The sequence below is a fragment of the Selaginella moellendorffii genome, unplaced genomic scaffold (assembly GCF_000143415.4).
Source record: "Selaginella moellendorffii unplaced genomic scaffold, v1.0 SELMOscaffold_117, whole genome shotgun sequence".
Lineage (NCBI taxonomy): Eukaryota > Viridiplantae > Streptophyta > Lycopodiopsida > Selaginellales > Selaginellaceae > Selaginella > Selaginella moellendorffii.
In genome coordinates, this window is record NW_003314378.1 from 122668 (window position 1) to 146016 (window position 23349).

General features: G+C 44.3%; 4 protein-coding genes and 1 long non-coding RNA gene across 7 annotated transcripts; 2 read left to right on the plus strand and 3 right to left on the minus strand.

Moving 5' to 3' along the window:
- Positions 1-5953: 5953 nt before the first annotated feature.
- On the minus strand, positions 5954-6983 carry LOC9635463 (probable tyrosine-protein phosphatase DG1060). Of its 3 annotated transcripts, none has more exons than XM_024664972.1 (5): positions 6746-6983; positions 6558-6657; positions 6393-6456; positions 6225-6331; positions 5954-6157 (listed from the first exon to the last, which is right to left on the minus strand). In XM_024664972.1, the coding sequence occupies exons 1-5, from the start codon at positions 6898-6900 to the stop codon at positions 6095-6097; spliced, it is 489 nt and encodes a 162-aa protein (XP_024520740.1). In that variant the 5' UTR covers positions 6901-6983; the 3' UTR covers positions 5954-6094. The 3 variants fall into 3 exon arrangements, with proteins under 3 accessions (XP_024520740.1, XP_002991263.2, XP_024520741.1); XM_002991217.2 differs by having other exon boundaries at positions 6540-6657; XM_024664973.1 differs by having other exon boundaries at positions 5954-6180; positions 6540-6657.
- Positions 6984-7030: 47 nt separating this feature from the next.
- LOC9635802 (notchless protein homolog) lies at positions 7031-9336 on the minus strand. Its single transcript, XM_024664971.1, has 13 exons — positions 9123-9336; positions 8974-9055; positions 8820-8909; positions 8638-8763; positions 8459-8586; positions 8197-8396; positions 8073-8136; positions 7892-8002; positions 7703-7840; positions 7508-7650; positions 7381-7435; positions 7277-7333; positions 7031-7224 (listed from the first exon to the last, which is right to left on the minus strand). The coding sequence occupies exons 1-13, from the start codon at positions 9252-9254 to the stop codon at positions 7141-7143; spliced, it is 1410 nt and encodes a 469-aa protein (XP_024520739.1). The 5' UTR covers positions 9255-9336; the 3' UTR covers positions 7031-7140.
- Positions 9309-11109, plus strand: LOC9635803 (chloroplast stem-loop binding protein of 41 kDa a, chloroplastic). The gene is made up of 7 exons (XM_002991180.2): positions 9309-9423; positions 9478-9886; positions 9947-10068; positions 10123-10225; positions 10292-10433; positions 10491-10768; positions 10834-11109. The coding sequence occupies exons 2-7, from the start codon at positions 9494-9496 to the stop codon at positions 10999-11001; spliced, it is 1206 nt and encodes a 401-aa protein (XP_002991226.1). The 5' UTR covers positions 9309-9423; positions 9478-9493; the 3' UTR covers positions 11002-11109.
- An 8949-nt stretch (positions 11110-20058) lies between these two features.
- Positions 20059-21349, minus strand: LOC112342723. Its single transcript, XM_024664974.1, has 4 exons — positions 21325-21349; positions 21164-21264; positions 20836-21097; positions 20059-20781 (listed from the first exon to the last, which is right to left on the minus strand). Exons 3-4 carry the CDS (start codon positions 21059-21061, stop codon positions 20621-20623), a joined length of 387 nt encoding a protein of 128 aa, XP_024520742.1. The 5' UTR covers positions 21062-21097; positions 21164-21264; positions 21325-21349; the 3' UTR covers positions 20059-20620.
- Positions 21350-21464: 115 nt separating this feature from the next.
- LOC112342724 lies at positions 21465-22629 on the plus strand. Its single transcript, XR_002991065.1, has 2 exons — positions 21465-22219; positions 22292-22629. It is a non-coding gene; the product is annotated as an uncharacterized LOC112342724 (long non-coding RNA).
- Positions 22630-23349: the final 720 nt, after the last annotated feature.

Consider the following 23349-nt stretch of genomic DNA (forward strand, 5'->3'; position numbering starts at 1 on the left):
GACTGGAAGAACACTAAGGACAGAAATCTTAAACTATTATTTAATCAAGTATATTTGATACGGTGATGAGAAACTCATATTATTATATTACACTTGGTAATGTTATGAACCCTCATAGTCCCTCAATATTCCCTTCATCGAGGAGGCAAATGGGGCTTATGCAAAATTCTAAATATATAGTAAAGAGAATGGGTAAGTAGGGCTTAGTTAAGCAACTTGATATATTGTCTAGCTCTTTACTAAGTATATTTATCTTTGTTTTATATCTAGTTTAGATGTCCATACTATGCTAGCTAATGGGGTACTTATATCCTTGTGTATAGGCTATTTATATGTTGAAATAATATCAAATTTTGTTTAGCTTTTTTTTGCATGCTAATTTTGATCTTAAAAGCTATAGGACTATTCTAATATTGTTCCATGTTCATATTCCTTAGTGATCATATTTCAGAGTTGATTTTTTATCTTGGTCATATTTTTAAGAGTTGTAGATTTCTATTGGCAATGTACACTTAAGCTTGGTCTTACACCACTTTATGGCTATATCAGTGGGTGATGATATAACCCTGAGGAGTTTAAGGCTAGATTAAACACAAATAGACAAGTGGGGTAATTTAGTGAAGTGTTCAAAAACTAACTTTAGCTCCCCCAATATATTAAATGGTCAATGCTCCCAATCTAAGTGTGGTTAATACTACTTACTTGGATACATTATATGGCTCATTAGAACCTCACTCTAACCACATGGCTAGGGCATCCTAGTGGTAGAAGATGGGGAGGGTATTCACAAGGCTTGCATTGGGCTGTGATGTTTCGAAATGTGTCCTCTATGTATTGGGGCATTATAAAAATATTAAGGTGCAATTATGGGATAATCACTCATGGATGGATGTCTTAGTCTTGGAAAGACAAGATTGTGTTGTAAGTGGTCTTAGATTACTAATGTTGAAATGTTCTAATGAGCCAATCATGAAAAATGGTTCTCTTGATTAATGACCAAAGGTATAGTCATGTAGTGAGGAAGGCCCACGAGTCAATGGGATTTAGTGGTTGGGCCTTTGGGCCTTGACCCAGTGGCAGTGTTGGCAAACACTACAATTGATGAAAAGGGATTTAGTGGGGACCAAAAGAGGGATATTGAGGGATGGTGTCCTCTATGTATTGGGGCATTATAAAAATATTAAGGTGCAATTATGGGATAATCACTCATGGATGGATGTCTTAGTCTTGGAAAGACAAGATTGTGTTGTAAGTGGTCTTAGACTACTAATGGGACAAAATCAACTGGATATAATAGATTGAAATATTAGTGGTACCTTTGGATGTTGGAAGTGAGATTGAATATGTGAAATATTTGGATTAAGTGCCAAGCCAATGTGGTCTTGAGATTACATATGGGGGTAAACAAGTACCCTAAGGTAGATGAGGATCTATAGAGATTGTTGTAAGCCACAAATTTTTCATTTCCAATTCGTCAGCTTACCTTGTCTATCTGACTAACACCGCCTTGGCCTTTGCTAAATTCCCTCGCCAAAATTCCTACCTATTGTACCAGCTCCTACTTGGTCCTATTTGGTTTCAGCTACTCACTACACGAGCAACGGAGTATTAGCCATCCATCCATGGATTCCCAAATTTTTCCCAATCCCCCTCCCCGGGTTAGACTAGATTTAAGGCTACACTCCCCGCAGGCACAAGCACTCAAGCACACCAAACTTTTAGGTTCCTAACATCCTTTGGTATAACAATGCTTTATCATGGGACCTTCTAAATCCCAAACCTTAGGTGCAACACTTGCGTCAGGATGCCGAGGGAAAACACCGTGGCCTAATGGCTTGGTATAGGTACCTCTACCCCCCCAACCCAGTATTATTCAAACCCAAGGACGTTTAACCCTAAGTATCCCAAGACCTTTAACCGATTGGAAAAAGGGGTGCACTTTTATTCATGGGCCCTTTCTCTCTATATTTGAACCTCATGGATCATCTCTCAAGTTTTTCTCTTTAGTTGCTTACAATCCACCACGCTTCCCTACAAATTCACGCCTTCATGAACGGAAGCTAAGAGCCGCAACTCTCCCGAGAGCCCCGCTCTCTTGACACCCTATCCCTCGGGTCGAGCCCAGCGGGAGCAAACTGGACTTGCCAAATGTCAATCAATATATGGTATGATTCCCCTAGCCAACCTATCCCTTGGGTCGAGCCCAGCGGGAATAAACTGGACCTGCCAAATGTCAATCAACATATGGTATGATTCCCCTAGCCAACCTATCCCTCGGGTCGAGCCCAGCGGGAGCAAATTGGACCTGCCAAATGTCAATTAACATATAGTATGATTCCCCTAGCTAACCAACAGAGTTGGACCTAAGACCCCTCTGATACCAAATGTAAGCTCCTGAATTTAGACTTCCTGGGAGGTCACCCAACTCAATACTATTCAAACCTAAGGACACTTAACCCCAAATATCCCAAGACCCTTAACTGATTGAAAAAGGGTATTCATGGGCTCTTTCTCTTTATATTTGAACCCTATGAATCGTCTTTCAAGTCATTCTCTTTAATTGCTTACAGGAAGGCCCAAGCCCCTAGGAAGGGCAAGGACCAATGAGCCGCAAGGTACTCAAGTGGGGCACCACTTTACATGAATTGGGAACACCATAGTTGGTTTCCCTTCCGAGAGTGGGAGCTGCTCTTAAGCACTTCCTTGGGTGGCCCCTCTGGCACCACCTGAGTCTATGCTCACTCCCACCCAAAGCCCCTTGGCCCCAGTCTCAACCTCAAGTCAGTTTGGAAGTACCATTGGAGAGTTCCTTCAAGACTAGTGTAAGCCACAAACTTTTCCATTCCAATTTGCCAGCTTACCTCGTTTACATGTCCAACACTGCCTTAGCGTTTGCTAAGTTCCCTCGCCAAGGTTCCCACCTATGGTACCAGCTCCTACTTGGTCCTACTTGGTTTCAGCTACTCATTGCACGAGCAACGGAGCGTTAGCCATCCATCCACGGATTCCCAAATCACTCCCAATCCCCCTCCCTGGGTTAGACTGGACTTAAGGTTCGGCTACACTCCCCGCAATCACAAGCAGCCAAGCACACCAAGCTTCCAGGTTCCTAACATCCCTTGGTACCACAAGACTTGATCATGGGACCTTCTAAATCCCAAGTCTTGAGTGTAACACTTGCTAAACACCGTGGCCTAGCGGCCCGGTATGGGTACCTCTACCCCCCCACTTCCATCCCGAAGGGAAGGTCCAAGCCCCTAGGAAGGGCGAGGACCAATGTGCCACATGGTACTCAAGTGGGGCACCACTCCATATGAGCCAGAAGCACCGCAGTCGGTTTCCCTTTCGGGAGTGGGAGCTGCTCTTGAGCACTTCCTTGGATGGCCCCTCCGGCACCAACCGAGTCCATGCTCACTCCCACCCATGGCCCCTCGGTCCCAATCTCAACCTCAAGTCAGTTTGGAAGCCCCACTAGAGAATTCCTTCAAAACTGGTTCCTAGACCTCACTATCCTTACTATACTTTTGGAACCCCCTGCAGCCCCCCCCCCCCCCCCCCCCTGGGAGACACACGCTTTGGGCTTTCACCCCTTGACCTATATTAGTACTTGGACTCAGTCTCTGGCTCGATCTCGGACTCGATCTCAGATCCGACTTCGGATTCAGTCTCGGACTCGATCTCGGACCCGATCTCAGACTCGATCTCGGACCCGATCTCGGACTCGACCTTGGACTTGACCTCGGACTTGGTCTCGGACCCGATTTCGGATCTCGGACTCTGTCTCGAACTCGGTCTTGAACTCGGTCTCCGAGTCGGCCTTGGACTCGATTCCGGACTCTATCTCGAACTTGGTTCCGGACTCTATCTCGAACTCGGTCTCAGAGTCGGTCTTAGACTCGATCTCAGACTCGGTCCCATTCGATGAACTCTTTATCATTTTGGTCATGCTTTTGGGGATCCTTTAGCCTACGACACCTCGGCGAGTTGGTTCCTTACAACTGGTTCCTTGACCTCACTATCCCTACTATACTTTTGGAACCCCCTGTAGCAGCCCCCCCCGGAGACACCCCCCGACCGACCTGTATTAATACTCGGACTCGGTCTCGGACTTAATCTCGGACTCGATCTTGGACTCGACCTCAGACTTGGTCTTGAACTCGATATCGGACTCGACCTTGGACCCGATCTTGGACTCGACTTCGGACTTGACCTCGGACTTAGTCTCGGACCCGATCTTGGATCTCGGACTTTATCTCGAACTCGGTCTTGGAGTCAGCCTTGGGCCTAATCCTAGACTCTATCTCGAACTCGGTCTTAGAGTCGGTCTTGGACTCGATCTCAGACTTGGTCCCATCCGATGAACTCTTTATCATTTCAATCATGCTTTCGGGGATCCTTTAGCCTACGACACCTCGGGGAGTTGGTTCTTTACAATTGTGAGAGAGACTCCTTAAAGAAGTCATATGTATGGTTATGTGATTAAAGTAGAATAGAAAAGTTTATCCTTTATAACATGTTTGGATTAAAAGTTTTGACTCAAACAGTTGAGAATAGAAGTGGAACTTCCAAAGAAGCATTTAAGGGACGAGCATGAAAATATCAAAGAATGAGTATAAAGTGATTGATAAACAAATCTTTAGAAAGAGACAAAAGAATGATTAATACGTGGCAAGTGTTATGACATATGGAAGTGTTGAGACTGAAGTCCTAAAACCTAAAAGCTCAAAGTGGAATGATGTTGGAATCAATTTACCCCATCAAGAAACTAAATGTTTGAAGTGTCAAATATAGAGATATCTAGGGCTTGATATATCCAAGGTTGGATATATCAAGTTTCTATGGGATATTAAAGGGAGGATTTTAGAGGAATTAATATGACTAAGGAAGGCTGTATTTATAATATAAATACAAGGGAATTTAAGGTTAAAGTGAATATGAATGGACAAATAAAATAACTTAATTAAGTGTTTAAGAGTTGACTCTTGCTCCTTTAGAAAATTGAATAATCAATGCTCCCAATCTAAATATATGTGACACTACTTATTTAGATACTTTGACTCAAGAAAACCTCACTTTAGCCATGTGGCTAATATTATTAAGACTTAGTAGATGGGCATTTATGACTTGACCTAGTAGCAATATTCACAAGCATTTAATGGGGATTAAAAAAGGGATATTGAAAGGATAATATTCCTCTATATCTTAAATCATTTTAAGATGCTATAGAATAACCACTTGCAGAGGTATAGGTAGTCTTGGATTACCAATGAAACAAGTGAAATTGACATGACTTAGCATAAGATGTTAATATGTTAGTGGTACTTTTTGGGTGTTTGATATGAAACTTGGATATATAGAGCACTTGGAAATAGTCAATTAGTGACTAAAGTAAAATGGAAAATTTAGTTTTTTATAAAAAGTTATGTTCTTTATTAACTCACTTGGAATACATAAGTTAAACATTTTTGAGTTTGAATAATATATTGGGATCTCAATAAAATTAAAGAGTTTATATTTGATTAAGAGAGCAAAGTTCTTAGAAGAGCTACAACTTTTAATGGAGAGTTGCAAATTTTATTGTTCATTTATACCCTTTATTCATGAGGTTTCATCACCCAAATCTTAATTTTTATTCACACCCTCTGTTCACCAGGTTTCATTCATGCCCTCCATTCATGGAGGCATGAACTTATAGCCCCTTAAACAAAATATATAAGAGACTAAGAAGCCACTGAATTGAATTAATCAACATTTAATAATGGTCACCTTTAGGTTTACTAGTACCGCACTAAAGGGCTTAAAGTCAAGCATGTGTTCGGTGATCAAAGACTTTTGTTGCACTTGGTTCCGAAGTGGTTATTGTAAATGATAATAGTGATTTCTTTTGCAAGGAAATGGCTTTTCCTTGTAATGAATTGAATGTATATAAAATTTTATCAGAATTCTAGTGATCTCACAGCTAAGATAACTTTATTATACCATTTTTCTCCAAGCTAAATGAATGGAGCCATCACAATAGTCTTTACTTTTGTTTTCAATTGACCTTTTTCTAAATGTTTTTGGAGTTGAAAAAAGAATCGTCTGGTTTCTTCCTTCATAGCCAGTCGGGATGATTTGGAGGAATGGTCACTGAGTTAGCGTCGAACATCTCAATGAACTGCATCAAGAGATTTGTTGCACCTAGACAATGGAAAGCTTGAAGACACAATTTAGAGGCTTGGTACCTGTTCATTAAGGATCCGTACTTTGCTGGTTGTGTACCTGCGGTGCTCTTCAAATATCGACGTCAAGTTCCATCTCTGGAGCTTTCTAAGACAGCCTATTACAGTTCCTACCAGGCGAAAGACTGTTAATCTCATCGGTTACTCGAGAAAGAGATCGCGTAGTCATACCGGTGGTGTTGCGTCCCTGCTTGCACATAACATGCAAAGGATAATTCTCCGGACGCAGTATCACCTAGAAAAAACAGAGAGAGCAGGATGACGAAAGTGTAACGAAGGAAAAAGGAACAAACGAAATTTTAAAGTACTGAAACTGACCTCCAATGCAGACAGTACCTGAGCTTCGGACAGCGATCCCGTCGTTTCAGCCGCTGTCGTGCTGCTGCTTTGATGAGTCCTTCGAAAATGTATGCCTTGTTCGTCGAGAAAGCTCAAGCTACAGAGGAAGAAAGAATGAAACGAACGAGTGTTAATGCAGCAAAAACAAAAAATCGCTTTTGTCCTATCGCACACAAACCACTCACAATTGCTGCGATGGTTCGTCCTGTGAGAGATAGAGCACAGTGCGCAAGTTGAGGCGCTCTAGAAAAGGAAAATTGAGCTGATGAACAACACCTGATCTTGTGAGATCGTACTCCACCATGCCATAGTTGAGAGGAGGAACAAAGTAGCTGCTCATGTCACTCGCGGAGGAGACACTGAAGAGAGGCTCTCAGCACTCGAGAACACGGCTACGGATCATCGCCTGCAAATCTGAGCGGCAAGACGAACGAGAAATGAACAGGAGAAGATGAAGAGGGAAAAAAATAAGAGAAAAGAAGTGCAGTAGTGGATATTCCAGAAAGGATATGCGAAGATACTCTCAATCACACACGCTCATCGCTTGGCGATTCTGTTCGCCATCGCACATCTGGTCTGTTCAGTTCATCCACAGCTTGAGCACTCGATCCCTTCCACCCGATGCGACTTTTTGGCCGTCGGGGCTCCAATCCACGGCGAAAACCTGCACAGGAATGTTTTGCTAGTAAGCATCCCTTGCGGCTTTGAAGAGATACCTCGTCGGCATGACCCGGAAGATCCTCCAGAAGTTTATGGTTTCTCATGTTCCACACCTGTTTCCGAAATGGTGAGGATATGAGAGTGAAAAAAGAATGCCAACCTTCAACGTAGAATCCTTGCTTCCACTTAGTAAAAGCCGGCTATCAGCCGACCAACTGATTCACCTCGTTCAAAACGAAACCACCACATAAGAAGATCGACAAGGAAGACGAAAAACAAAGAGAGACCTTATCTGATAAACCGGACCGACATGTCCGCGGAAAGTTGTGACGTACTCTCCGGTGTATCCATTCCAAAGCTTGACGGACTTATCAAAGGATGCACTGGCAATCCACCGGCCATCAGGCGAGAAGTAGACGTGATTGACAAGCTGAAAACATGGAGCAGCATTACAAGCAGGACGCCAATGATCAGAACGTTACCTGTTGATGGCCAGACATACGCGTCTTTGGATGCTTGCCAGTTGCAGGTTCCCATAGGTACATTGTAAAATCGTCCGAGCCTGAAACGAGCCTTTCTTGGGAATCACCTTTGGCGACTTTGTATCTTTTAAACGCGGCCTATGAAACCACCGTGAGAAACAGATAGAAGAGTGCCGCAGTAAGTGTTACCTCTTTGATCTCTTCGTCTGTTGCAAATGCTCTTCCTGTGTGATCGAATGGTCCAGTCCTTAGAACATACTCCGTGCTTAATGCTAATGTGTTAACCCAGTGAGCATGACCCTGTCAATGTCACAGTAAGAGATCACAAGCAGGGCATTCCTCCAACTTAAGCACCTCGCAAGAGTTTAACCTTTAATTCTCTGACGAGTTTTCCTTGAGTTGTCTCCCAGACCTTGATTGTACAGTCCTGTGAGCTGAAGGCCATTCGATAAGAACATAAGAAAAAGTAATATACATCAAAGTGACATACGCACCTTGAGTAAATCAATCCATCGCCTCCCCATTTTACGCAAGTCACAGCCCGTGTATGTCCCGAGAGGCAAAGAACAGATTTCCTTAAGGAAGAATCCCAAACACGAACATCTCCATCTTTGCTTGCACTAGCGAAGCGACGGCAAGGGGATTGTATGTGAGCTGGTTCCCAAGTCAGCGCTGTAATCCAGCTCTTGTGCCCCTGAATGAGAAAAAAAGAAGAGAAATATTTCATTTAAACTAGCATCACAATACGATTCTTACACTGAGCGAATTTCCCAATGCTTTTCCAGTAAACGGATCCCAGACATGGATGCCACCATCTTTGCTCGCACTAACAAGTTTTCTGCCATCGGGAGACCACGCAATGCAAAGAACCCAGTTCTTATGACCTGAAAGGAAGAGACTGTGAAGGAGAACCAAGCAAGTAAGAAGCATCTTGCCTTTGCATGTATGAAGAGGTGTTTGAGTAGAAATGTCCCAGAAACGAACAGATGCATCTCCGGAACCACTGGCAAGATGCTTGCTATCAGGGCTGAATGACACGGACAAAACTGCCTCGCTGTGGCCTGGAAAAACTCAATGGTTCTACTAAGTTTGATTCGAAAGAAATAACACCTCGCACCTGAGATGGTCGCTGAGCAACGCGTAACCGGACGGATCCGGAAGATGGCTTGCGGGTGGTAAACTATCTGCAGATCCTTCTCCACAGATACTGAATCCCAAAAGAAAATGGAGCGTTGCTTCTTGAAACTATTTCGATTTTAGATAGAGAGCACCTTTGTTTCGAAGTACGTGTTCTCCGAGCTGTCCAACGAGCTCGAGATCGTTAATATAAAAGGCGTATGGGAGCGGCTCTTCCTAGACAAACGAAAACGAATAAGAATTACACGAAGGAAGCGAAAGAAAGAAAGAATGCGTCGCTCACATTGTGGAGAACAGTGTTGATGAGCGTCTGGAGCTCCTTCGGCGTGAGATTCTGTGGCACATCCAAGCGCTCGAGCGCCTTGCCATCGGCATTCACGAACACGCAGATGATGTTATTCACTGGAGCCTCCATCGAAGAACCCTAAATCTCTGCTTAAACCCTAAAACATTTAGCTTGTTGGACGATCGCAATGCGGCGCTCGGCGGAAGCGATCCTTCTTCTTGGAGGATCGTCCATCGATTCTGTGGCAGCGCTGCTTCCATCAGATGGATTGGTCGATCGGCGATTCCTTACTTATCAGGTAAAGAAATTCCAAAATCTCCTCGTTTTATTTTTCCCTTCCATCTTGGCTAAGGTGCGTTTGAGCGGCGATGGCGCTCTCTCTCCAATTCGCGGTCTCCACGCCCCGGCAAGCGTCGCTGGAGATTTCAAAGCTAACTCCCGGCTACATTGCGTCGTCCTTGTCCTTGCGATCTCCTTCCGCTTCTTCGCTCCATTCTCTCGGCACAAGCAGCGGCATTGCCGGGGCCGTGAAGAAGAGCTCCAGAAGATGGAGAGCAGCGAAGACGGTGGCGATGGCGGCAGCCGCTAACGAGGTGTCGAATCGCAAGGTACTGATTGTCAACACCAATTCCGGTGGACACGCCGTGATTGGCTTCTGGCTCGCCAAAGATCTCGTCGCTGCTGGCCACGAAGTTACTGTCATGACTGTCGGTGAGGAGAGCTCGGATAAGATGAAGAAGCCACCATTCTCGCGGTTCTCGGTATGTTCTTGACTATCTCTCTTTTATATTCGTTCTTCCTCTTTCTTTTCTTCTTTGCAGGAACTGCGAGATCTTGGAGTATCAACAGTGTGGGGCGATCCGAAAGACGTTGGAGCAGCCGTGGGTGGCAAATCGTTCCATGCCGTTCTAGACAACAATGGAAAAGATTTGGATGCTGTGAAGTATGTGATCATCTTTCTCGTCTTAGAGGATGAAGTTGGCTGGTTTTTTTGCAGGCCTGTTGTGGACTGGGCGAAATCCCAAGGTGTGGAGCAATTCTTGTTCATCAGTAGCGCAGGAATCTACAAAACTAGTGACGAGCCTCCGCACGTCGAAGGGGTAAGCAACCTCCACTTTCTCTCTTTTTTTTCTCGCTTCTCAGCTCAAGCGAATTGCTGCAAACAGGATCCTGTGAAAGTGGACGCAGGCCACGTCGGTGTGGAGGACTACATTTCAAAGTCGGCTTTCAAGTTTTGGTCCTCGTTTAGACCACAGTACATGACTGGCTCCGGGAACAACAAGGACTGCGAGGAATGGTTTTTCGACAGTAAGTTTTTCCTCCTTCCTTTCGTGTTTCAAGGGATCATGAAAACGTTTTGGACAGGAATCGTTAGAGACAAGCCCGTCCCAATACCTTCTCCGGGGATCCAAGTGACAAACATTGCTCATGTATCCGACTTATCGAGCATGATAACACTGGCGATTGGGAAACCGAGCGCGTCCAACGCTACCATCTTCAATGCTGTGAGCGACCGCGCTGTTACTTTCGATGGTCTCGTCCGGTTGTGCGCCAGAGCTGCGGCGAAAGAAGCGAAGATTGTCCACTACGACGCCAAAGCTCTGGGAATCGATGCTAAGAAGGCATTTCCTTTCCGAAACATGGTATGCCCAACCTTTGATTATTTTGGTTTTCATATTTTCCTTTCGTTGTTTCCGCTGCTGTATAGCATTTCTACGCGGAACCAAGAGCAGCAAAGGAGAAGCTCGGGTGGACGAGCTCGACAAATCTCTCAGAAGCATTGAAGGAGAGGTACGAGGAGTACATCAAAATTGGGAGAGACAAGAAGGATATCAAGTTTGAGATCGATGATACCATTCTGAGCAAAGTTGGATAAACATTGCTTTGCCAAATGAGGTTCTTCCACACGACGTGGTCAGTAGTATCTCGTCTCAGAGAACCAGTAATGTCACTTTCAGATCGAAGGATGTTTGAGCTTCTCGGAGTTTTTTTCCTGCTTGCTTCATCGCTTACTTAAAGGTCTAAACTACAAAATGAAGGTACGCTATAATCGGGAAAAAGGTTAACATTGGCTATATAAATACGAGGACAATTAGGGTTCGTGAAGCTTGATGGATCTCGAGACCAGATGTAGGATTTTAGTACACGATCTTCTCAACTTCGAGAGCGAGGAGGCGCAGGCGAGGCTTTGTTTCGATCCAGCTGCGCGATTTTTCCTCTCTCGGGCTTATTTTGCCCCAGAGGAGGTGGACAAGCTCAGCAAGACGCAGACTAGCGAGGGCAAAACATTGGGCGAGGCGCTGGCAAGGGCAAGGGGGACTACGAGCTGTGCACGTCACACGACATCGCGCCCATCTTGCAACAGGCGCTCGGCATCCACAGGGATTTCCAAAAGAATCCAGCGTTTAAGAGGGCCTTGAAGGCATTCAACAAGGACTGGAAGAAGAGAAAACCTTTGTAAAAACTCCTTTGTGAAAACTGGAAAAGGCTTTGGGTAATGTTTTTCTTCTCTTCTGGACGATATGGTTTCTGTTTGACAAGATGCCGGGCAGAGATCTCTTATCTTGGAACTCGACGGTTATACCAAAAGGACGTCGAGAAGACGCTTTTGCCCTGGCAGAAAAATCCCCGGAAAGAATCGCGTTCCAGGAAGCCAGGCTCTGCTCCGGCATGTGATCGAAGAGGATCGGCTCTCTGCGAATACGCATCGATCATCGATCAACGCGATCCAAGAAACAAGGTTCGTCTCCCGCATGCGACCAAACAGCTAATCTCTCGCGAATTCCAGGTCGCCGCCACAGATTCCAGGGCTTGCGAGGAACCAAAATTTTCAGACAATCCGACAGCCAGGTGAAAGAAATGCGTTTTGACGATCATTTATGTTGTCTCGTTTGTAGGAGTCATGTCCGCCGTGACATTCTTCGTGAACACCTCTGATGGCGAATGAAGGGAGTGTCCAGAAACACCCCGAGACACCTCCCTGGGCGCTCTTGGGTGTAGTCATTGTGATGGAAGCCGGCTCGAGATGTTAGCTGGGTGGAAGTGTCAAGTGATGAGATGCTGCATCTGGTTTGTGGGACGTGGGCTCGTGACGCCACAGCGTTTTACCTGGTGACCAGACCCAAAGACGACACATCTCCCAATCGAAAACCAGCCTCATGCTCGAGGAGCACTGTCGAGAAAGTTGCGGCACAATCACCAAAGAAGAAAAGGAGAGTAGCCGATCCCGGACTGGTTCCCGAGAGAGTCAAGAGGCTGGACGATCTTGTGCCAGCAAACAAGACGGACATATTCACACAAATGGAACTTACGCCAGGAGATCAGGATGTAGTACTAGTGACGGATGCACAAAGGGATCTCACGCTGGGTCTAGATGGAGAAATGCTACAGGGTTACATCCGATCTCAGCTGGCCAGCGGCGCAGCATTGGATGAAGTGGAAGTGGACGCAGTGAAGCTGAGCCTTGAAGTCTGGTTCACATACCTAACGAGGAGAAACAAGTTTGCGGACAGGTTCTCATCAATTTTAGAGGAGATGGCCGGGAACATGAAGCAGTACGAAGAAACCCTGCAGAAACTCCAGGCGGACGAAGATCTCTACATGAGGATGAAGTTCTTCATCAAAGACTTGTCAAGCTTCGGAAGTGACGAAGAAGCTCAGGAAAGGCTCGAGCACTCTGGCAAGTCACAGTATTTCTTCACGACGGCATATTTCAGCGAGGAAGAAATTGCGAGGCTGCTGGAGCTTCGGGTGTCAAGCGGGAAAAGCGTGAATGAGCTGCTTGGGGAGCTTGTCAGCGACAAAGGAGAGCTATGTACATCTCACGACGTGGCTCCCCTCCTGCAGAAGGTATTTGGAATCAAGAGGGGGTTCCAGGAGGACGCAGGCTTCAAGCACAGATTCAAAGCTTTCAGGAAGCAGTGGACCAAGAAGAACAGACGTTTCTCGATTTGTAAGTGATGTTTCTTTTGGAATCACTGCTTCTCTAACACTTGTTTTCCCAGGACCACATCGGCAGGACGAACTGCACTAGACTCCAACTGTAAATAGTTTCCACCACAAGGACACGGCAAAGATACGTCGATCATGCATTGGCGAATGGACAAGCTCTCCAAGTTTTCTAGAATCAACCAATGTTGCTCAAAATGGTGTCATCGATCTCAATAATCTTGGACACGCCATATTTCGGGAAAGGAAATGCCTTCCTCCCATCGATGTCCAGCGCTTTCGCGTCGTACTGGAAGATTCTTCGCTTCTTTTGCCGCAGCTCTGACGCGGAGACTAACAGCATGGTCGCTCACAGCATTGAAGATGGTGGATACGCTCGGTTTCCCAATCGCGAGCGTCATCATGCTCGGAGATTGGGACGGGCCTGTCTGTGATCCCCTGAAACACGAAAGAAATTAGGGAAAACTTACTCTCTAAGAACCATTCCTTCTTGTTCCCTGAGCCGTCCAGCATCAATTCGCTTGAGCTGAGAAGAAAAGTAAAAGGGGTTTCACACCCACCATTAATTTATAATTTTTACATTAGAAGATTTTAACTTAATTTAAAATCATTAGTCATTTTAACACAATGGCGTTTTGTTTGCGCCAATTAAATTATACCTAAGAGCATTAGTCTTGATTTAGAGGTGGTGACTAGCACCATAAGAATAAAGATCTCTCAAGAATGTTGAGGATGGGATGGAAAAGAGGATTTCACATGCAAGGAATTAGAATTTCTTTTGTGTGAGAGGGAGAAATAATAAAATGCTATGGATCACAAAAGAACTTTCATTATGAAAATTTCCAAGAATTGAGTTGTGTGAGAAGGGAAAATTCAGGGTAATAGGCCCATTTCTTGCCAGACTTAGCAAAAAAGTGTATAAATTCATTTATTTAAATATAATTTTTGTATATAAAGGTACAATATAAAAGTTTATATGATTTATTGCCTATAAACTAACTTTTAGAAAAAAACACTCACAAAAACTTCATTACCAACAAGTTTACTAAATCTATCCATTTATCACCTTTTATTTATACTTATAGTTACCTAGAGAATGTTGTTATCCCACGCCACCTTTACTCCTCCTTATGGCAACAAATGGATACATTGATAAACAAAAAAATTGGCTAGGCCTAAAGACATTAGAGTAGAAATAACTAAATTTATCACCTTTGATTAAAGATTCCAAAACCTCATTCATTTATTTATTTATTTTTCCATTACTTCCTTTCTTTTTCCCTTGGTTTTTTCAAGGCTTTCAATTTTTTTTTCTCTACTGCTTTAGGTCTTGGTTGTTACTTCTTCCCTCTCCCTTTTTTTAATGGCTACTATTTCTTTATTTTTTATTACAACTTCTTCTCTTTCCCTTTTCTTTGCAACCCTTCTTATTGCTTCCAATTTTTTTTGTTTCTCATGTGCTTCTTTTGCAATATCAATTGTTTCAACAACACTTGTGAATTTTAGACTTGTTAAAATAGTTCTAGCACTAACTTTCAACACTGGTCTAAGTCAAAAACAACTTTGTACCTTTGAAAATAATTTTACATGCAAGTATGCCATCTTGTTGTTTTTTTATTGCTATCCAGGCACATACACATGTTGCTCGTGTTGCTTGTGTTGCTCAACTTGATGCTCTAGCAAAACTCCTATGAAACAAAGCCATAGCTGAATGAGAATTAAAAAGTGTTTTTTACCTAATTACCCAAGCTATCTAAGAAGTTTAGAATGCTTGAGCTAATTAAAATGTTACTTAGGCTACCATCAATGCTGTAGATGAACCTCAAGCTACAAACACTTTCACTACTTCTTTTAGCTAATTGAAAGTGAGTGGATAATTGATTTTAACTCAAGCTTTCACCAAAGATGCTTGATAATGTAAAAATGGTGGAGGATTTCTAAAAGAAAAACTATTTAAGAATTTAATATACCTCGGATGACTTTGCAAGATCTATTAAGGGGATGTAGCACAGGATGACCATATTTTTTTATTGATTCTTCATTCTAAATTCTAATCACATGCTTCTGGCTACGTGCTTTGGTTAGAAGTTGACTTCCAAAACATAGAAAAATAATAGAGAAGTTAGACATTTCTTTCTCTTTCAGCTTAATAGTCTTTTACTTTTGTAATGCCAGAACTTTGGCTTTTGTGCACACTTTCAGGGACAAAAACTACTAGACTTCTTTGCACTATGGGCTAAAAACAAGTGTAGTTAAAAAATTTAAAAAGTTATTTCTAGCTGCAAAGACAGCTTAGAATAGGATAGCTTCTGGGAGCTGTGAGTGTTTGTGCACAAACTCTTGAAAGTTGTGTTTTTTGCCCTGTAATATACTGTTTTATACCGTAGCATTTTAAGCAATTAACTAGCTGGTTGGAACCTATCTCCTAACTAAACAAGGAAGTGGCGTGTAATGTGCTTTATGTATACATATTGTGATGGTTAAGCTTTGTAATTGTCTTTATGTATGCATATTGTGCTGGTTAAGCTTTGTAATTGATTAAACAATAAACCTTATAATAGGATTTAAAAAATTATTAAATTTTTTTTTTTCAAAACAGTGGCAAACCTCAAGATTTGATGTGTTCTTTCCACCTTCTTCACTTTTTTTGCCCACTCTTGAGATATTTTGACCTGATGATGAAATGTAACTTGATAGATAGCTGAACTTAATAAATTTATTACTCCTATAATTTTTATTATACTCTTTTTTCTAAATTCGGGAATATAGATGAAATAGAGTAATTGAATGAGTTCCTTTTCTTCCAAATAGCTACATTTGCAATTGAAAAAAGTGATTTTAATTTTAATTATGTTATTTAATAGATTATTTTCTTTTTTTGTAGACTAAAAGATTAGTTAGTGTTGAACCAATAATCTTTGAAAAAAGTAATCAATATTTTGATGACACTAAAATCCATCATAACCTAGAATGTCATGAAACCCACCAAAAAATTATCACATAATTTTCCATTTATCACAAAGATATGGTTTGGGCCAAAGGTGGCCCAAATTAAGAACCCATGCGAAAAATGGGCCTATTACCCTAAAACTTTGTTTTTTTTTTACAACTACTACCTTGAAGAAGAATAATGAATATAACGATCTATTGCATCATCCATAGCAATAATGTCATTGCAAGATTAACCATTTCATCTGTAAATACATTGAGTGTGTGTAAATGATTAATTTTTCCCTTCTGCTTTAGTCACTTAACCACACTTTTAACCATAAGTCCAATGTATATATCATCGCAAACTATAAGTTCTTCATCTCTCAACTTATGTCTAAAGGCAATTTGAGCATTTTCAGTTTTCTGGGAAGTAACAATTTTACTAGAGGCCTCCCAAACCAGCTCTCAAGAATTGTTGACTTGTACATAGACTGCAAAATCGTTTTCCTCTTCTAACCAAGTACATCACATCTTTGCATATATACAGAGATGTATCGTTCAACAGGCTGACTGGACCTGAGTGAGTATGCATTTTTTCTGCTAATTTCTCTGAACTTGCATAGGAATGCTACCATTATTGGCAATCCGTCCTCAGTTAATAGAACTCAAGGGTATGGTTCTCTTCATGTTCAACAAGGTTCACCTCACCATGTTTTCATTGCAGACAAAATGCAAATACTGCTACGTGTTTACAGGATATATCAAACTGCGGCAGTGTGAACCAAGGAAATAGTTGAGTGATATTTGCTGCATAAAGTCTTCACTTGATATAGACATATTTCCTATTCAGATGTTATCAACTGTGGTGGACCTCAGATCACTTCGGATGGGACAGATTTTAACATAGACATGCCAAGTTCTTTTACTATTCCACTGGAGGATGGGTATCTAGCAGCTCTGGTTTGCGGAACCCTTTCAAAATAACCCGACTTGGTTTCAAAGCATAGATGGTTCCACTGGTCAGCAGGCTGTACTATATCAAACTGCCAGAACTGCGCCAACATCTTTGAGGTGCCTCGGAGTTGGCATGCGAAGTGGTTCATATACAGTACACCTCCACTTTGCAGAGATTATCATCGACACTGGCCAGGACGGACCAGGAGTGGGTATCCAGGGCGACAGAAAGCTCAAAGATTTCAACATACGGGAAGAAGCCAATGGGTCTCTTAGAGCTTTGAGAAGGAGCTTCACTGTCGTCAATGTATCTAACGGCGTTCGTGACATTCATCTTCTTGGATGGGGAAAGGAACATGTTGCGCTCCATTCAGATCTTTCAGGTCCTCTGATATCCACAATCCAAGTTCTACCTGGTAAGTGTTAGATACTGCTGCCACTACGAAAGTTTGTCTTCGTTCTAACATTGCGTTTCAGAATTTGAAACTGGTGGCACAAGTCAGAGTGAAAACAGTTCCAAATGCGTAAAAATAGGTGTTGGAGTCTCGGTGCCACTCGTGGTGCTCTTTATGGTTTCCGGTTATTTGTTGTGGAGGAAACGACACAGAGAACAACGATGAAGGTCACTTAATGCTTTTGCGAATTAGTTTTACTAATGTTCTGTGCCATGCAGAGCTCAACCTTCTAGACGGAAAGCTGCATATGTTTTCTTACAATGAAATAAAAAACGCTACGGGGGGATTTGACCCCCTGAGATTGTTGGGGACAGGAGCATTCGGCAAGGTCTACAAAGTAAAGTTTTCTTTCTGGTAAAGTGTTTGAACTTTCAGGGGGTATTATCTGATGGTACGGTGGTAGCGATCAAGCAGCTTAATAGGATCACTGGAGATGTTGTGAACGAGGCCACACTTATCTTCATCACAATCTAGTCAAGCTTTATGGATGCTGCACCGAAGGAAACAATTGGATGCTTGTTTTTGAGTTTATGGAAAACAACAATCTGCATCAGGCGCTCTTGAGTAAGTTGATCTAATACTGCTCTGAGAACACATAGTTTGTTTTTCCTTTAGGTCCCGTGGGTGTAGCTTTAGAAAGCTACACCTCAGTTGGCCAATTCGCTTCAATAGATGCATTGGAGTTGCAAAAGGGCTCGCTTATTTGCACGAGGAGTCATCACTGCGTATCAGACATCGAGACATCAAAGCTACCAATGTACTTTTGGATCAAGCTCTGGTGGCAAAGATAGCGGACTTTGGTTTGGCAAGGCTCCTCGAAGATCATCAGTATGAGGGTGGCAGGAACAATGTGAGAGCTCAAAGTTGTTGTAATTGCTTGATCTGATCATCTCTGATTTTTCTTTCTTCTTTCAGGGATACCTGCCTGCAGATGTCTACAGCTTTGGAGTTCTGGTACTAGAAATCGTGAGCGGAAGAACCAATCTGGACACCACGAGTGAAGACATGACCCATCTTCTCGATCACGTACGTATAAAGATTTACAAAATGTTTGCTCTTTAACTCGCGTCAATGATCAGTACCAAAGCGATAAGCTACTACAACTCCTGGACAAGAGAGGGATGCTTCGGCGTCATGGAGATGTTTCCCCGGATGCGAGAGTTGCTAAGCAAAGACCGACAGAGCCGAGAGAGCCAATCGAGCAAAGACCCCAGCAGCAGTGCCAGTGGCAGCATGATCGGGACTGACTCGCCATGGCAAGGATCTTCATTGGCAAACAACAGTATACTTCCAAGGTAGAGCCTCGAGTTTTGAAGCCATAAAGATGCCAGGAATATGCCCAATCCCGGCATATTGAAAGCCCACATCCCTCCTCCGTGGATGCCGCCACATTGGCAAGGTCTCGCTCATCCACGCCCACGTCTCCAGCAATGGCTGGATCCGCAAGACCTTCGTCGCTGTCCAGATGTATGGCACCCTTGGCGGCGGTGGCACAGGAATCTCTTTTCCTGGAACATCACCCTGGGCCACGAGGGGCTGGAAGATGCCTGGGACCTCTTTCGGAAGATGCCCAGCCGCGATACTGTGTCGTGGAATCTCATGTTTGCAGCATATGCCCGATCAGGGCATCTTGTTGTGGCCAGAAATCTCTTTGATTCCATGCCCAGGAAGAGCCTCGTGTCCTGAACTCAATTGTGCAAGCCTGCAGTAGCCATGGATTCCTGGACGAGGCTAGGGTTTTGTTTGATCGCACCCCGGGCAAGAACGTTGTCTCCTGATCCAAGCGTACGCCGAAAGAGGGAATTTGCGGGGGGCCAGAGATGTCTTTGACAGAATGCCGCTCACGGATCTCATCTCCTGGACGATGATCGTCACGGGTCACGTCGCGTGGGGCAAGATCCAGGAGGGATCCAGGCGATGCCGGAGAGGAGCGCTGTGGCTTGGGACGCGATGATGCAGGCGGCTGTCAGGAAGGGGATGTGGATGCCGCAGCGTCGCTTTTCACGGCCATGCCGCCTGGGCGGGATTGTAGCTCCTGGACGTCGATGATCTCTGGCTATGCCAGGAACGACTGAATCGGGGCGGCAATGGCGGTGTTTTGGCGAATGCCGACGTGGAGCCTGATTTCCTGGAACGCCATGGCCATTGCGCTGGCCGAGAGCGGCGATCTCTCCTCGGCCAAGAATCTCTTCGATCGCATCCCAGAGACCTGGAACGCGATGATCCAGGCCTACACCGCGAGCGGGGGTTTGATCGCCGCTGTAGAGGTCTTCGATCGAATGCCGCAGCCCGACGTGATCTCCTTCACTACGATTGTCGTGGCGATCGCGCAGGGCGGGGATCTGGATCGCACCAGGGCGCTGTTCGATGCCATGCCAGAGCGAAATCTTGTTTCCTGAAACGCGATGGTGGCCGGCTACGCCCAGAGTGGAGTTGGCGACCACGAAGTTGCCGTACATCAGTCTGGATGGAGTAACGATCTGTCCTCCATTGAGACTGTAGGAGCCAGCACTGTAGGAAGAGGAAGAGGTCTGTGATGGCACTTCAGCTCCGAAACGTGCATCACATCATGAAGCTTAGTTCCCAATGGCAGCTGCAACCTGTATGCCACCTGGTTGATTCTTTCTAAAACCCGGAAAGGTCCGAAGAATTGCAGGTGCAGGTGCAGCTTGGAGCGAGAGTGAGTACACTCTCCCACCGAAACCGTACATAAACCCAGTCCCCAACCTCAAAGGCTCGAAAAGTTCCGTGCTGGTCCGCAAAAAACTTCATGGAATCCTGGGCAGCATGGAGATGCTTGCAAACAAGAGTATGGAGTTCCTGTATGGCGTGAAGATGCTCTTGTAGACCAGAATCTTGAACGATCAGTGGAGAAAATAGACCAGGCACCTCTCGACCATATAATGCTGCATACGGGACATTCCAATAGCAGAATGATGACTCGTGTTGTAAGCGTATTCAGCATGAGCCAACCAGCGGAGCCAAGATGAAGGCGTATGCACGTAGAAGAGCCTCTAGAGTGTGATTGGTTCTCTCTGTCTGGCCATCAGACTCTGGATGATAAAGTTGACAAAAAGCTGAGAAAACTTTGGATCCCGATCAGAAACAATGTCCTGAGGAATCCCATGAAAACGAACAATCCCCTCCCAGAAAAATTCAACAACTATCTACTGCTCGCCAGTACTTTTCCCTTCTCAAATCACGACGTCAAAACAAGCACGGAGAAAATCGAACAGAAATCCGACTCACCACATCCGACTCCAGCGTGACAGTTTCAGAGATAATTATCTCGCTGGGAATCTCAAGGACGAAATCTCCAGCTTTTAAATCGCACGCTGCAGCCCCTCCTCTACCATATCCTTCAAAATCTGTTTTGTCACAAAGCTCTTAAGATCGTCATAGAAAAAAATACCAAGACTCACCAGCTATGCCAATGTTGCTTTTGACTCCTCTATCCTTTGCCCATTCAGACAAAGATTTCTCTGCGTTCCTCTCGCACGGAGCGGCGAAGTTGCCTACATTGCTTTCATCAGTGCCAAATTCATCCAGCCTTTCCAAAACCATTTTCTCGAGCTCGGAATCCGTGCTGGAAACCAGCAAAGATCGAACGACGCCGGGGGCCGCCATTTCGGTTCGAGCACTGATCATGCCTCTTTCATCGTCTTCCAGAAAATAACATTCTGTCTGAGAGCAATGAAGAAAAACAAAAGAAAACAGCAAATCTGCGATAGAGCAATGACGAACTCTTACCTCGTTGAGCTCTAGAATCCGTGCTCCCTCTAATACTTCCTCCAGCCACTGGCATTTCTCTTTGCTGGGCACAGCTTGAGGCCTCGATCCTCCAGAATCCTCTGCATTTCATCCAAACTTCATCCTCTATACACTCGTGCCCCCCATCAATCAGAGATTACCCCTTTCGCTCGCGGATCCGCTGCCCCTGGCAACTCCAATCCTAACGAATATTCTCTTAAATTTTAAAAATTAAATAGCTGCCACGTATACCAATCTTTTGGTGCCGCGTAACGGTGAGCTAAACAGAAAATAGGGCAGGCTATGGTGAGCGAGGCCGCGATGGCGCTGGCGATGCCGCTCGGCTGCTGGTGAGTGATTCTTGCCAGATCGTCTGGGAGTACTGATCTTCGCCGAGCACCTCAAGATGAGAGGGGGCAGATTTCTCAACTCTCTGCGGCAGCTAGCCAGGCAGCCAGTGAGCAACACGCCTTTGATTCGCAACGCATTCGAGCTGGGGCACTGCGTTTTCAAGCCGATCAAGCATGTATGTCACCGCTGTCCAAGGAGAAGCAGTACTTTTTGATCGGGCTCTCGTCGTCGATGAAGCAGCAGCACGCTGCTGCCACGAAGAACTTGCTGACTTTCACACACATCAAGAACAGCAGCTCGGCCGCTGCTATGGTGCAAGAACCTCTGGAAGATATCCGGTGGAGGACAATGTGGTTCCTCCTGCACTGGAAACATCTTCTCCAGCAGAGCAAGTTTGTGATGCTGGGATTTTACTGGGGCGTGTGTTTCGGCAAGCCGAATGATGTTGGGTCGAAGATTTGGAATTCCTTTTGGGTAAGTTCGTATGTTTTTTGAGTCCGATCATTGATGGTTCTAGCCATCGGAGAACCGGATAATTGAAGCTGAGGTGAGTATCGACATAAACAAGCACAGGAACCCAGAGAATTTCTCCGACCAGTTTGCGAGGCTGGCCGTGATGGCTCTAAGATTTCCCACCGACTTGCTCTTTCGGGTGATGCTGAACAACCATTTCTAAAGTTTCATATAAGTTTGACATCTAAAGCAGTAAGAGTTTTGGCTTTCTCATTTTTCTTCTTTACATTTCTCACGCTCGCTTTTGCTCTCTCGTTATTGCAGCAACGTTACATATGTTGAGCGGCAATGCTAGAAACCATCTCTGGTGTTCTCGGAATGGTTGGGGGGATGGTTAGTCTCTGAGGCGAGTAGAGCACAGTGGAGGGTGGATCAAGGCTTTTATGGAAGAAGCAGAAAACAAACAAATGCATGACATTCATGGAGCTGTCCAAACCATCGTGGCAGGAAGGGGCCCTAGTTTTTACTGCTTAAGGGATGTTTATGAAGCAATCAGGACTTAGATAATTTGGCGAGGAAAAAGAAAAGGAGCTAGAACAGTAGGAACACAGACCCAATATAAACCCCGAATTTTTGTTAATATTATAAGTACTTAGAGGTAAGAGAGTTATGTTAGATCAATCGGTAAGTGGTAATTCACCACCACAATATGGAGGTGGTATATAAATTCCCAATAAAAAAATAATTAAAGTTAATGGTTATGGCTAATTAATATGGCTAAGGCCATACTTGAACTTTAGAACAACCCAAGCAGAATGCATAACACATCAAGAAGGAGAAATGCCAAGGACACAACCACTGCCTACAAATACCATTAAGATTCACAAAGAGATAACCACCACAATAGAGCACAGCAAAGAATAGTAACACCAAGAACTATTTCACCTGGATGCTAGGTTCTTGCCACTGCACCTTCAGCAATATGCATTGAAGAGCTTCATCAAGAGGCAAAGGCAATAGAAGGATCACTAGTAAAAGAAATGCTAAAGGCTCAAAGAGAAGTAGAGGAAGACACACCACCTCTAGTTGGGGAAAGTGTTCCACCCAGTCTAGCCACTACATGAGGGGCAAAGATAAGCTGAGGGATACCCAAGATAAACTTCCATTGCCACTCCTTAGTAGTGCCAACAATGATGACCGCCAAAACCACACTAATCCTATTCCTCCTACCACCCATCTTTCTTCTTTTTCCCTCCAATTATTACAATTGCTATTTTTTTTATCTTTTCCTGTTCTAGGTTTATGAAGAACAAGGCAAGCATCTCCATCCGAGTGCTCCACGGGCGGGAATACAGGTGGAAAAAGAGTGCCAATCAAAGCTG

Excerpts from the sequence above, each read along its gene's own strand:
- LOC9635463 (XM_002991217.2), bottom strand. The coding sequence starts at position 6,900 with ATGAGCAGCTACTTTGTTCCTCCTCTCAACTATGGCATGGTGGAGTAC. Across the intron at positions 6,457-6,539 it reads AGGTACTGTCTGCATTGGAG|GTGATACTGCGTCCGGAGAA; the intron begins GTCAGTTTCAGT and ends TGTTTTTTCTAG. Across the intron at positions 6,332-6,392 it reads GCAGGGACGCAACACCACCG|GAACTGTAATAGGCTGTCTT; the intron begins GTATGACTACGC and ends TTCGCCTGGTAG.
- LOC9635802 (XM_024664971.1), bottom strand. The coding sequence starts at position 9,254 with ATGGAGGCTCCAGTGAATAACATCATCTGCGTGTTCGTGAATGCCGAT. Across the intron at positions 7,334-7,380 it reads GCAAGGATTCTACGTTGAAG|GTGTGGAACATGAGAAACCA; the intron begins GTTGGCATTCTT and ends TTTCGGAAACAG. Across the intron at positions 7,225-7,276 it reads TTCCGGGTCATGCCGACGAG|GTTTTCGCCGTGGATTGGAG; the intron begins GTATCTCTTCAA and ends ATTCCTGTGCAG.
- LOC9635803 (XM_002991180.2), top strand. The coding sequence starts at position 9,494 with ATGGCGCTCTCTCTCCAATTCGCGGTCTCCACGCCCCGGCAAGCGTCG. Across the intron at positions 9,887-9,946 it reads CACCATTCTCGCGGTTCTCG|GAACTGCGAGATCTTGGAGT; the intron begins GTATGTTCTTGA and ends TCTTCTTTGCAG. Across the intron at positions 10,226-10,291 it reads AGCCTCCGCACGTCGAAGGG|GATCCTGTGAAAGTGGACGC; the intron begins GTAAGCAACCTC and ends TGCTGCAAACAG.
- LOC112342723 (XM_024664974.1), bottom strand. The coding sequence starts at position 21,061 with ATGATCAGTGCTCGAACCGAAATGGCGGCCCCCGGCGTCGTTCGATCT. Across the intron at positions 20,782-20,835 it reads AAGCAACATTGGCATAGCTG|ATTTTGAAGGATATGGTAGA; the intron begins GTGAGTCTTGGT and ends GTGACAAAACAG.